This window comes from Natator depressus, chromosome 8 (genome assembly GCF_965152275.1).
Source record: "Natator depressus isolate rNatDep1 chromosome 8, rNatDep2.hap1, whole genome shotgun sequence".
In the NCBI taxonomy this organism is placed as follows: Eukaryota; Metazoa; Chordata; order Testudines; family Cheloniidae; genus Natator; species Natator depressus.
The window spans coordinates 97,173,377-97,187,039 of record NC_134241.1 but is presented as its reverse complement, the minus strand read 5'-3'; the positions used below and the strand labels follow the sequence as shown (position 1 = coordinate 97,187,039).

Genomic DNA, 13,663 nt, shown 5'->3' with positions numbered 1-13,663 from the left:
GATGATGATGAGGTGCATTTATATACCACTTTTCATCCTGAAAGATACCAAATCTCTTTATAAAGAATTGCTTCATCTGCAAATGAAAAAAAACCACTGTTTAACAATGCAAGAGAATGGTAACACTTGAGGACAGGAATGAAGAATAATATCCACTTGAAGCCACAAGGAAAACATTTAGTAGATTCATAGATTCTAAGGCCTAAATGGATTATGATGATAATCTAATCCAACTTCCTGTATAACACAGGCCATAGAATGTTCCCAAATAATTCCTAGAGCAGATCTTTTAGAAAAACATCCAAGCTTAATATAAAAATTTTCAGTGATGAAGAACGAGGAGTACTTGTGGCACCTTAGAGACTAACAAAGTTATTGGAGCATAAGCTTTGGTGGGCTAAAACCCACTTCATCGGATGCATGTAGTGGAAAATACAGTAGGAAGAGATACACACACACAGAGAGAGAGAGAGAGAGAGAGAGAGAACATGAAAAAATGGGTGTTTTCTGAATAGATATGTGGACAGAGTTGGCAAAGGGCTTTTTTGCAAGGCTAGGTAACTACAATACCCACCTGCTGAAGTGAAGAAACAGATTGACAGAGCCAGAAGAGCACCCAGAAGTCACCTACTACAGGACAGGCCCAACAAAGAAAGTAACAGAATGCCACTAGCCGTCACCTTCAGCCCCCAACTAAAACCTCTCCAACGCATCATCAAGGATCTACAACCTATCCTGAAGGATGATCCCTCACTCCCACAGATCTTGGGAGACAGGCCAGTCCTCTGGGGGAGTGGCAATATATGTGAAAGAAAGCATAGAGTCAAATATAGTAAAAATCTTAAAGGAATCAAACTGAACCACAGAATCTCTATCACTAGAAATTCCATGCTTGAATAATAAGAGTATAGCAGTACAAATACACTGTTGACCACCTGACCAGGATGGTGACCATGATTGTGAAATGCTCATGGAAATTAGAGAGGCTTTAAAAATAGAAAACTCATTAATAATGGGGGATTTCAACTATCCCCACATTGACTGGGTGAATGTCACCTCAGGACGGGATGCAGAAAAAGTTTCTAGACACTATTAATGACTGCTTCTGGGAGCAGCTAGTCCTGGAACCCACCAGGGAAGAGGTAATTCTTGATTTATTCATAAATGGACAACAGGATCTGGTCCAAGATCTCAATAGAACTGAACCGCTTGGAAAAAGCAACCATAACATAATTAAATTTAATATCCTTGTGGGTGGGAAAATATCAAAGAAGTCCATCACAGTAGCATTTAACTTCAGAAAGGGGGAACTACACAAAAATGAGGAAGCTAGTCAGAAATTAAAAGGAACAGTCACAAGAGTGAAATGCCTGCAAGCTGCATGGATATGTTTAAAAAATACCATAATAAAGACTCAAATTAAATGTATACTCCAAATTAAAAAGAATAGTAAGAGGACAAAAAAATGCCATCATGGCTAAACAACAGAATAAAAGAAGTATTTAGAGGCAAAAAGGCATCCTTTAAAATTTGGAAGTCAAATCATATTAAGAAAAATAGAAAGCAGGATAAACTCTGACAAGTCAAGTGTAAAAGTATAATTAGGCAGGCCAAAAAAGAATTTGAAGAGCAATTAGCCAAAGACTCAAAAACTAACAGCAAAAACAAAATTTAAGTACTTCAGAAGCAGGAAGCCTACCAAACAATCTAGGGGGCCCCTGGATGACCAAGGTGCTAAAGGAGCACTCAAGGAAGACAAAGAGAAGCTAAATGAGTTCTTTGCATCATTCTTCACTGCAGAGGATGTGAGGGAGATTCCCATACCTCAGCCATTCTTTTTAGGTGACAGATCTGAGAAACTGTCCCAGATTGAGGTGTCATTAGAGGAGTTTTTGGAACAAATTGATAAATTAAAAACAGTAATGAGTCACCAGGACCAGATGGTATTCACCCAAGAGTTCTGAAGGAACTCAAATATGAAATTTCAGAACTACTAGCTGTGGTATGTAACCTAACACTTAATCAGCTTCTGTACCAGATGACTGGAGGATAGCTAATGCGATGCCAATTTCTTAAAAAGGCTCTAGAAGCGATCCTGGCAATTACAGACTGGTAAGTGTAACTTCAGAACCAGGCAAACTGGCTGAAACTACAGAAGAGAACAGAATTATCAGACACATAGATGAACATGATTTGTTGGTGAAAAGTCAACACGGCTTTTGTAAAGGGAAATTATGCCTCGCCAATCTATTCAAAATCTTTGAGGGGGTTAACAGACATGAGGACATGGGTGATCCAGAAGATATAGTGTACTTGAACTCTCAGAACACCTTTGACAAGGTCCCTTATCAAAGGCTCTAAAATAAAGTAAGCAGTCATGGATAAGAGGGAAGGTCCTCTCATGGATCAGTAACTGATTCAAAGACAAGAAACAAGGGATAGGAATAAATGGGTCAGTTTTCAGAATGGAGAGAGGTAAATAGTGGTGCTCTCCAGGGATTTGCATTGGGAATAGTGCTCACAAGTGATCTGGAAAAGGGGGTAAACAATGAGGTGGCAAAGTTTGCAGATGATACAAAATTACTCAAAATAGTTAAATTCAAAGCTGACTGTGAAGAGCTACGAAGGGGTCTCACAAAACTGGGTAACTGGGCAACAAAATGGCAGATGAAATTCGGTGTTGCGAAATGCAAAGTAATGCATATTGGAAAACATAATCCCAACTTTACATACAAAATGATGGAGTCTAAATTAGTTATTACCACTCGAATTGATCTTGGAGTCACAGTGAATATTTCTTTGAAAATATCCACTACATGTGCAGCAGCAGTCAAAAAAGTTAAACAGAATGTTAGGAACCATTAGGAAAGGGATAGATAATAAGACAGTAAATGGCATAACGCCTCTATATAAATCCATGGCATGCCCACCTTGAATACTACATGCAGTTCTGGTCTCCCCATCTCAAAAAAAGATACATTAGAATTAGAAAAGGTACTAAAAAAGGGCAGCAAAAATGATTAACGGTATGGAACAGCTTCCATATGAGGAGAGATTCAAAAGACTGGGAATATTCATCTGGGAAAAGAGATGACAGAGGTGATATGATAGCGGTTTATAAAATCATGAATGGGGTGGAGAAAGTGAATAAAGAAGTGTTATTTATATCTTAACATAACACAAGAACCAGGGGTCACCCAATTAAATTAATCGGCAGTAGGTTTAAAACAAACAAAATTAAGTATTTCTTCATACAACGCACGGTCAATCTGCGGAACTCATTACCAGAGGACGTTATGAAGGCAAAAACTGTAACTGGATTCAAAAAAGTATTAGACAAGTTCATGGAGTATAGATTCATCAATGGCTATTAGCCAAGATGGTCAGGGATGCAACCGCATGCTCAGGGTGTCCCTAAGCCTCTGACTTCCAGATGCTGGGACTGGATGACGGAGATGGATCATTCAGTAATCATCCTGTTCTGTTCATTCCCTTTGATGCATCTGGCATTGGCCACTGTTAGAAGACAGGATACTGGGCTAGATGGACCATTGGTCTGACTCAGTATGGCCATTCTTATATTTTTATGTTGTTTACCCAGTTTACCAACAGATCCAGATAGCTCTGAATCAGGTACCTGTCCTCTTAATTATTTCCTCAATTTCTGTGTCATCTGCAAACTGCATCAGTGATGACTTTAGGTTTTCTTCCAGGTCATTGATAAAAAATGTTAAATAGTGTAGGGCAAAGAACCAGCCCCTGTGGGACAGCACTGGAAGCACCCATTTTACGACTATTTCCCATTTATAATTACATTTTGAGACCTATTAGTTAGCCAGTTTTTAATTCATTTAATGTGTGTCATGTTAATTTTATCTCTCTCTTGTCTGTTTGATCAATATGTTGTGCAATACAAGCAAAGATAAAAAACAACAAATACTCATGTTGCAATGTGGTAAGGAAACATCTTTTGCACAATGAGCCACCAGATTTTTATTTGTTTGGATTTACACAAAAAATAAAAAGGAAGTACTTATCCCAAGCTCCAGGTGTCGGACACAAGTTACATTAATGAAAAAAATTAAATAGTTGCTTACCCTTGACGGCCAACAGGACTGAACTGTTTTAAAGACTACAAATGTGCAAGTAGCCAGTTTTATGTCTCACAAAAAAGAAGGTATCTCTCCAGCTGGATAGTACTCTTGAGCATCACGCTGGGGCAATACCAAAATACTCGATCAGAAGGAAGATTGTGGACTAGTGGATCAACAATACCACTTCATGCAGCATTCAGGTTTTCCATCTATATACAAGATATACCAACTACATACAAAGAAATCAGCACTTCAGATGATGAGATCACAGCCCTAGATTATATGGTTAGAAAAACATTTTTGTGGAGAATGAGAAATACAACCTTTTTAGTCAGTAGATTGTCTAATAAGGCTGAGATATCTTTTTTTCTATCAAGATATATTTGGATCCCTTAAAATAATTATAAGTACTCTCTGAAAAAAATGTTTTAAAAACTTTGTTACTATTCTTACAGTCAATGTTCCTAAAATATTACAATACTTCTATGCTAGTGAAGTACTGTGGATAACCCTGGAGCCCAAATCAACTGTGCTGTCTAAAAAATTCATTTTTACAGTCAACGCTGTGAAATCTGAAAAGCTCTTCAACAGATTGCTTTTGACCTTCATTTCAAGATAATTTTTACTACTCTCAGAATTGCCCATGTTCTTTCCAGATCTTTCAAAAGCTGTGGCTCTGACAGAGCAGAAAAGAACTGAATAGGGAAAGCATGAAATCTGGCCAATAGTTTACAGGCTTCTTCTGGCATCTTGGGTGTTCTGCAGGTCCCAGCCCAATAGTACTGCAAGCAAGCAATGTCACTTAAAAAGACAGAGAATCAGTCTTAACTTAGAGGAGTATAATCTACTTACCCACACTCTCACAGCCCACGGTGATGTTACAAGGCAAGAAAACTACACGCCTGGTTTTCAAAAATGCTGAACAGTTACAGCTCCCATGACTTTGGAGAGCGTTGCTGGTGCTCAAAACTTCTGAAAATCAGGCCCAATACAGCAAGTCCCACCGAGGGCAGATTGTGGGCAATTTAACCAATCCTGGGCTGCACTGGCAGATGATGCTAAAATAGCTTTCCACTTGACTTAGAACCATTACAAACATAACCCTTTCTAAAGTAAGGACTCTTTCTTTCAGCAACAGCAGGATGGGATTTCTTTCTGAAAAGGTGTCAGGTATGGATTTGGGATTCTGAGCAGTAAGCAGAAGGAATCAAAGTTTTAATTTCCTATCTTTTGCTGCTGCCTAACTCACAACAGCAGATGGGTTAGAACAACAGTTGGCTCATACACACAGAGACTTCATCACTCCTCCACTCTCTGCACACCAAATTACAACAAAACTAAAGTATGCTTCACATAGTACAATATATAGTACCAATCATCGTATAGAGACTCTTATAAGTACTGTATTACAAGAAAGGCTAATAATACAATATGGAATTCTTTTTAAAAGACAAGATAAAGAAGAAGAGCCTTAAGAAGTAACAGTTTCTATTGAAATATAATGGAGAAAACAACGTCCATACTACAGCATGAAATATAGAGCAAATAATCTTATTTTTGGAGTCAAACTAAAAAAAAGACAAGACTGCAAATATATAGGGATCAAATATATATACACAACAACAATCAGGTGACAAAATTCACCACAATTATAAAAAACATTGATGTTAATAGAAAGAAATGGTTTAGGTTTGATGGATGTCAGATGCAACTCTTTGGTTAATCTCTGCTAAAGCTGGCATGTTGTCTACATATACAATTTCCATTATGTCATAACAATAATGAGACACCAAGTTATAAAACACAGACAAACAAGGTACAGCAGGAAGGCTTCTGTAAAGGAATATTCTGCGGCTCCAGTGTATTATAATTCTTTTAGCGAATCAGCATGTTGGTGGATGAGAAAGGGCCAATTTATTTGGACTTGCAAAAATCTTAAATTAAGTCAAATTATAGGAGGCTATAATGGAAATTAAGTACTCACATGTAAGAGTTAAAGTTCCGCCATAGATCAAAAACTGTCTAAGAGAGAGAAATCAAAGTGCTGGCCTAAGTGGCTAATTGTCAGGATGCAACGAGTGTGTGCAATTCAGGGGGCCACCAAGGATCTGCAATAGGAGTGACATTTAATATAACTATCAGAAGTGGGTGGACAGAGAAATTGAGAGAGACAAGAGGTGATCTGATAGAGGTATATAAAAATTAGTGCTATTGAGAAAGTAAATCAAATGATCCTCTACTCTCTCTCATAATAAAAGATCCAGGGATCACCTACTGAAATTGAAAAGCAAGCAATCATTGATAAAAGGGAAATACTTTAATTTCTAATTATTCAAGCAAAGAACTTAGTGGGAGGCAAAAAGAGAGATAAGACACACAAAAAGAACAGTACCACCTGAAATAACTCATTACATACGATAAACATTTATAAAGAACAGATTCCCTCATGCTTCAGAATGTAAGTCAACCACTAACTGCTTGAAGCTAGGAATAAACTTCCACATAAGTATGTAATAACAAACTTGTCCATGATGTTTTTGTTTTTTTTTTAAACACTTCCTCTGTGTCATCTTGTCCAGCTATTCTTATGTTCCTATACAGTAATTATGTAAAACTACAATATATAGGGCCAGAAACTCAAAATGATACCATGGAGGTTTCCTTCACTGGGTTGGAATAAACTAAAGTGTTTCATACAATCATATTTCTTTTTTTGTTTTAATAAACCCATGTCTCCCTTCCTCACTCCCACCACACTCACACAGTAACTGATAAACTAAATGTCTTTCTTTTGTACTGAATATGCAGTAAGTTTCTTGTGAACTCATAACAGAACATGCAGCCAGATTTAGAAGCTACCTCAGGACATCAGTTGTTAATGGGAAGACAGTTTGCTGTACATTTGCTACGTTTCTTCTGAGCACAAAGGACTAGCTGATGTACAGAGTTGCTTTCATGGCATTTTTCGGGAAGATCATGGGCCAAATTCTGACTTGACATAATCTAGGCAGATCTATACACAGAATTTAAATCAAGGCAGAACTTGGGCATATTTCTCCCCTTCACAGCTAGTACAGGGATTGTCATGGAAAAAGTTGCTTTAAAAGTAAACATAATATTAGCTATCTAAAGTCTCAAAGTCAAGAAGCCAAAATGCAAATACTAGTGAAAAATGAGGCAGGGTTAGCTATATTAAAATTAAAGTAGGCAACAGTTTCTTTTTCATTTAACATCTTCTGAAACAAAGTATCAAATGTCTCTGCTTTCTGACACATGTAAGTGAAAGATTTAGAGAAAAGCCTCCATTAAAATATATATTTTTATAACAAAAAGTTTTAAAAATTATTTTAAAGAGTACTTTCAAAGTAACTGCAAACTGATTTAGGTAAATTCCTTTAATAAAATCATATCTCAAATATTTCTGCAAGAAGGCTGCAAATTTATATAAATTTAGGATTTTTTTCAGAAAATGTCAGCAATAGAGATAGGAAAAAAAGATATTGAGGGGTATGTCACTGAAACTGGACTGTACAGTGCTTTGAACAGCCCTGCAAATTCCTCAAGAAAAAGGCTAAGATCTATAAGCACTCTCACTGCCAAGTGCTCTCAAATTAAATCAGTCTGAAGCGGTTTTCATTAAGATGGATTGAGTGTGGCATCGTGAGAAACACTCTATCAAATGTAGTGTTTTACTTAGTGATTAACTATATACCAGCTGATGAAGCTCCCCAAATCCTTCATAATCCCACCACTCCAATAAACATTTAATGAGTATATAAGTTCAAAAAGCCTAGCAGAGGATTTAAACCTTCAATCTTGTTTTTATTTACTCTTGGAACTCAATTTCTCACTTCAAGTGAAGAATGCTGCTGCTTGAAGCTCATCTGTTGCCCTGGCAAAATTAAGTGCCCTTCACGGTATAAATTAGAACATGGGACATTTAGCTTGCAATTTCTGAAAATTTTTCCTTAATTAAAACATCAGGTTTTATAAAGTAACTGAAAATATAACAATTATCAAAAACAGAATAAAGTGTCCCCTTTTTTTCATTTTGAGTTCTCTTAAACAATATTGAAAAGATTTTTTGCAGTAGCAAAAAGGTACAATAGCAGCAAACTTTACTTATTTCATAAGCATTTTTGAAATTCGAAATGTTGCAATGTGATATTAATTAAAGTAGCAACTTGCTATGTGGGTTTAAAGACAAAAAGGAATCAATAGTTCAGCCTTTTTGGAAAAATTCAGTCACTATTTACAAACAACATTTCTAAGAAAAAGGTAATAAAAATACTAAACTGCTAAACATATCAGATAATCCTGGTGAGGATCTGGTCTGAACCCACTGGAAAAATACTGGAAATAGAATGCATCTTCCACATCCTATATGTTAATAGTATATGAAAAGTATTTTGAAGATGAACATTCAGTTGGGTTGTACTGAATTAAAAAAGGTTTCTGAGCGCTAATAAAACACCCTTTGTTTTTATAATTATATGCTTTTAACCACTTCAGATGAGATGTCAAAAGTGAACTCTCTCAATCAAGCATCTTTTTATATTGATTCACTTGCCTCATTGCCAACATGCTTTAGCATCCATCACTCCTACGAGTCATGATCAATTCTTATTTTGCTACTGAAGTGCTCTAGAGCAATCTATGGTCTGTCACCCATGTAAATTCATGAAACTAGACTCCAAATTTAGCAGCTATTCTGCAAGAAACTTGCTGGGGTGTGCAAACATGTCAAATAAACGTTAGTTTAGAGCAAGTAGTGGAGATTTTGTTACAAGGAATACTTATAGACCATTACAATATGAGTAATTCAAGAGAGACAAACATACTTTGCACATTTCTTTTGGGACCAATATAAAGATAGCTAAAGGATGAATTAAAGCTGCTTAAGCTTTTTATTTGTGCTTTAGTCTTTATCTAGGTATTGACTATTACAGGTGAATGAGTACTTACCCTCCTAGATACAGGACATCAGGCCTTCATTCAACTATTCTCTTTCTTATTTTATGAAAATACTGCTTTTACAAGTGGATGTGGAACATCAGAACCCTGAGATGCCTATCTGGCTGAATAGAAACCTTAAATTCCAAACTATAATACTATTCTGTATTTAAGTATATGCCGTAGCAATACAAAAGGCAGCACACTTCCTGCCCCAATGGCCTTAAAATTGTAAATTTACCAATTCGATTGTATCAGCCATTATTTAAAAGAGATACCAATATACAGCTTTGTCACGGTCAGCCACAAGGCTCCCAAACAGTGATATCTAGTGACAGGAGACCAACACTTATAGAAAAAAGCCTAGAAGCTCAGTGACTGCTAGAACTTTGGCCAAAGCCATCAAAGCCAGGGATCGGTTATGTAAGCAAGGCCAGTCCAGGACAAAAACAGAACACTTGGCAAGTGTGAGTTATCCCCATCATTCCCATAACATGCAGGGTGAACACTTCAGTCAATCATGTAAAAGTATGAAACTGCTTACTAGTAATGTAGCAAAAATCATAACTTTTTTGGCATAGTGTAAAATGTAATATTTAGCCCTTTTACCACTTTCCTTCTAATAGAAATAGTGTAACGTTAACACACACTTACATCTCTGGCTTTTCCATAGAAGGCTTCTTGAAAAGCAGCCTCTAGTGACCCAATAAAATAAACAGGATGGCAGTCACCATATCTATTTGAAAATCACAAAGATTCAATTAATAAAAATAAAGCGTAAGTAATTTTCTTCAGTTTCAGCTCTGTTTAAATTCCTTTTAAATAGATGCATTGGCTAAACTCTTAAATGTCTCCTCTGCCCTCTGAAGTTTTTGTATAGGATTGCTGACCTTATGAACTTGTCTATCATAACTGACTGCTCTCACAAACTGCTATATTTACAAGTTAATGTGTACATTTTAAGTACTATTTCTCAATCATAGTTCTATTTCTCCTCACTATTATATTCTTACTGGTTGATTGAGTGTTATTCTTGTTTAATAACATCTTAATTATATCATAAACATATGGAAAGCTTTTCATCCCAAAGGAGCCACAAATGCTTTATAAAAATTAACATGGTAGCAAACTATACACCGGGTTCACTTTATTGGCTGCCAAAGGGTGCCACTTGTGTGGTGAAATAAGGAAACTGTTTAACAGTGAATTGTTTCAGGTATACTGTATATAAATTCTAAAAAGCAAAACTTTTACACATTTAACTAGTAATTTTTATTATTCAGCTACTCAGTTATTCTTAAAACTCTCATGGCAACTAAGTATATTATTTTCCAGCAGTCATCAGCTTTTCAGTTAGAAAGAGCTCATTTTCATTAAATTAACAGTGCTACTGTTTATAGTCAGTATCTTAGTTATCCCTCTACTCCCTTGTGGAATTCAGGAGTGATATAAAGAAAGTGGCCTCTCAATTAAAGACAGAATCTGCCATCTTAACTCACACTGAATAGAATCTTACTCCACAAATGGCCTCTCACTCAAGTCAACGTAAGTAAGGCAGAATCTGGCCTATGCCAGATAAGGAAATATTTATATTTATTTTACTGTTACTTGAATTGCCTGATAAATTATAGTTACAGTGTAACACAAATCACTATCTGTCTTACACCGTTAATAACCTAAGTTTACCTTGAGGAAAATTCTGCCGTAAATTGTAATAAGGCATCTCCTTCATTTTCAGCATTTTCTGGCACTTTAAAAAAAACAAGTACAAATATATATTGATGTCATCTGGAAGAAAAAGTTTTTAGTAACACAGACCACAAAAATCATTTTTTGCTTCCTTAATTTTTCATATTTAAAACTTTCTAAGTGCCCATGGGGAAAGTCCATAAGTTTCACCAAAGGTTACTGATAGGATGTCCCTTTGGATGAACACGGAATTTACAAATACTTCCATGAATATATCGAGGGCCATTCTAAACGGTGAAGTTCTGAGCTCACCTGTAATGTGGCACATCACTGATCTGCATTTCAGTTTCTCTCTGGATCTATTTTAACATATTAGAATAAAGAAGCCTACTTGGAAGAGCTGAGAAACTGTTTCATTAGTGAGAAATTTTTAACTTGTGAATAAACTTAAAATAAATTTCAGCACTATGACTTAGCAACATAATTAGACCCTAAGGAAGCCCCTAAGGGTAAATCTATACTATGATAAAAGACCCACAGCATTGGTGTGGCTGGCCCAGGTCAGCTGCCTTGGGCTTGTGAGGCTCGATCTGCCTGGCTATAAAATTGCAGTGTGGATGTTCAGGCTCAGATTGGAGACGAGGTGCTGAGACCCCATGATGAGGGAAGGTCTGAGAGAGTCTGGGCTCCAACCCAAGCCTGAATGTCTGCACTACAATTTTATAGCCCTGCAGCCTGAGCTCGAGTCAGCTGATCTGAGACTCAGTGTTGTGGGTTTTTTATCGCAGTGTAGACATACCCTAAAGTCAACAACATTGATAGAGAGATATATAAATAATGAATGGCATAGATAAGGTAACCAGGCACTCCTACTTACCCTCATATGAGAGCAAAGAATCACCCAATGAAATTAAAGGCTAACACCGATAAAAGGAAATATTTTATGCAACATGAAATTAACATGGGGAACACATTGTCACTGGATATTAACATGAAAAGCACAGTAGAATTTTAAAAAATAGTCATTTACATAGCTAATAAGAAAATCCACAGTGACATTAGATAGGCATTTATAACAGAGTTAAACTTTCATGCTTCAGGCAATAGGGGAAAAAAAAAGGGATAGGAAGGAATGTCCCCTATGGGAAGATAATCCCATAGTTGCCCATTATCAGGTTTCTTTCTGAAGCATCCACTATTAGTCAGTGTCAGAGAAAGCAATCATAGACTGAACTGGTATAGCAATTCTAATGTTCCCATTATGGGCTTTTTTCACCATCTGCTATAGACTGTGTCCAGAATGCATTAATTCTAAGCTGTATCTTTTTGCCTCTTCGCAGTTCTCTCTCCTCCCTTTAGGGTGAAAGTAGCACGAAGCAGCACAAAACTAAAAAAAAAAATAGGCACAGAAATATGGCATGTCTTTCTAACAGTACCCTAGAAAATAACAAGTGGGATCAATAGGGAAATTAAGGATATTTTCTTGTCTATTACTGTTTAAATCCTTCAGTTCTTGTCGCTTTCACTACAGTGTTGCATAGTTAACAGTATGTAAATTTTCAATACTTACTCATTGGAGATTTCCTCAAGGCAGATGATGCCATACCAAACATCTCTCCATCATCAACTCCAAACTCTGTAGCATCTTCAAAGTCATCTCCATCGCTGTCACTCACCATATGAACATCCGTGCATTGCTATTCAAAAAAAAAAAAAAAAAGCCTCTGTTACATAGTTAAGGCACCCATAGTGAATTTAATGCTGAAATAAACAAGTAAATACTGAAAATACCTTTCTTTATATAAATAAAAACGTGTGCATGCAAATATAGCACTGCAGATCACAACACTTGGGTGCCCTCTGCGATTCACTCCCTGTAGTCTGTACTGCAGCACAGTGTTGACATAGCTTTAGAGGGAGGTAGTCCTCAAAACTCTTGGGATGGGACCTAACCTAACCCAATTCCCAAAATCACAAAATCCAGGAACCCTTGGTCCTGCTCTGGCTTACGAGACTATGGTACTCTCAGTGGCCACCAGGCTAACCACTTATACGTATCAATGTGTAGACGGACACACAAGGCTGTTGTACCGAGAACTCAGGTCCCCCTCAATCTTGCTGTGCCTTCACCAGCTGCCTTCAATGGTCAACTGTTCTGGATTCTGCAAGAGTGACATCCCACATCTTCTGACATAAAAATGGTTCAGGAGGCCTTCTCCCCCAACCATCTTATGCTAAATTGCCCTTTAAGTGACTTCCTTGCAAGGACTATCCTTCCCACCATTCCCAATTTAGGAGTTGTGATGACGTTATTACAGAAAGAAAAGAAAGAGCCACTGGAACGTATGCTAGGAAAAACCAATGCTGTTACAATGTCACAACTTCAGTGCAAACAGACAACAGGAACCACAACAAGAGAAACCCAGAATTCCATACATCCATGTCTCCCATCCCCACACACACCAGCCAGCCACCAGCCAATCACATGTGAAGCAATGTCTACACTCCAGGTGCTCCAGCAGCACAGCTATGGAGCCACAGATATGCCACTGAAACCCCATAGCGTAGACACAGACTACTGTAACAGAAGAGGTTTTCCATTGCTATAGGAACTCCCCTTCTCTGAGTGACAGTAGCTGGGTCGAAGAACCAGTCTTTCATTGACCTACTTCCGTCTGCACCAGGGGGATAGGTAAGCATAGCTACAGCACACAGCATTGTGGATTTTTCACATTCCTGACTGCTGTAGTATGTTGAGCTACATTTTAAGTGTAGACAAGGCCTAAAACACCATGCCCTGCATGAGTGGCTTGAGGAGCAATAAGACTTCACGTTTTCTTAAATAATCCTTTGTGGTAGTGATTTCCTTTCCACAGGTTAATCACATTTTGTGTAAAACAAGTATTTCTTTTTCAGTTTTAAATTTG

At 37.1% G+C, this 13,663-nt stretch overlaps 1 protein-coding gene across 1 annotated transcript in view; it reads right to left on the bottom strand.

Annotated features, from left to right (window-relative positions):
• The window catches only part of FAF1 (Fas associated factor 1), a 301,930-nt gene that overhangs the window by 82,436 nt on the left and 205,831 nt on the right, over positions 1 to 13,663 (bottom strand). The window contains exons 10-12 of the mRNA XM_074961760.1: positions 12,307 to 12,433; positions 10,734 to 10,797; positions 9,702 to 9,783 (exon numbers count right to left, since the gene is read on the bottom strand). Coding sequence (XP_074817861.1) covers positions 9,702 to 9,783; positions 10,734 to 10,797; positions 12,307 to 12,433 — 273 coding nt within the window. The remainder of the gene's footprint in view (positions 1 to 9,701; positions 9,784 to 10,733; positions 10,798 to 12,306; positions 12,434 to 13,663) is intronic.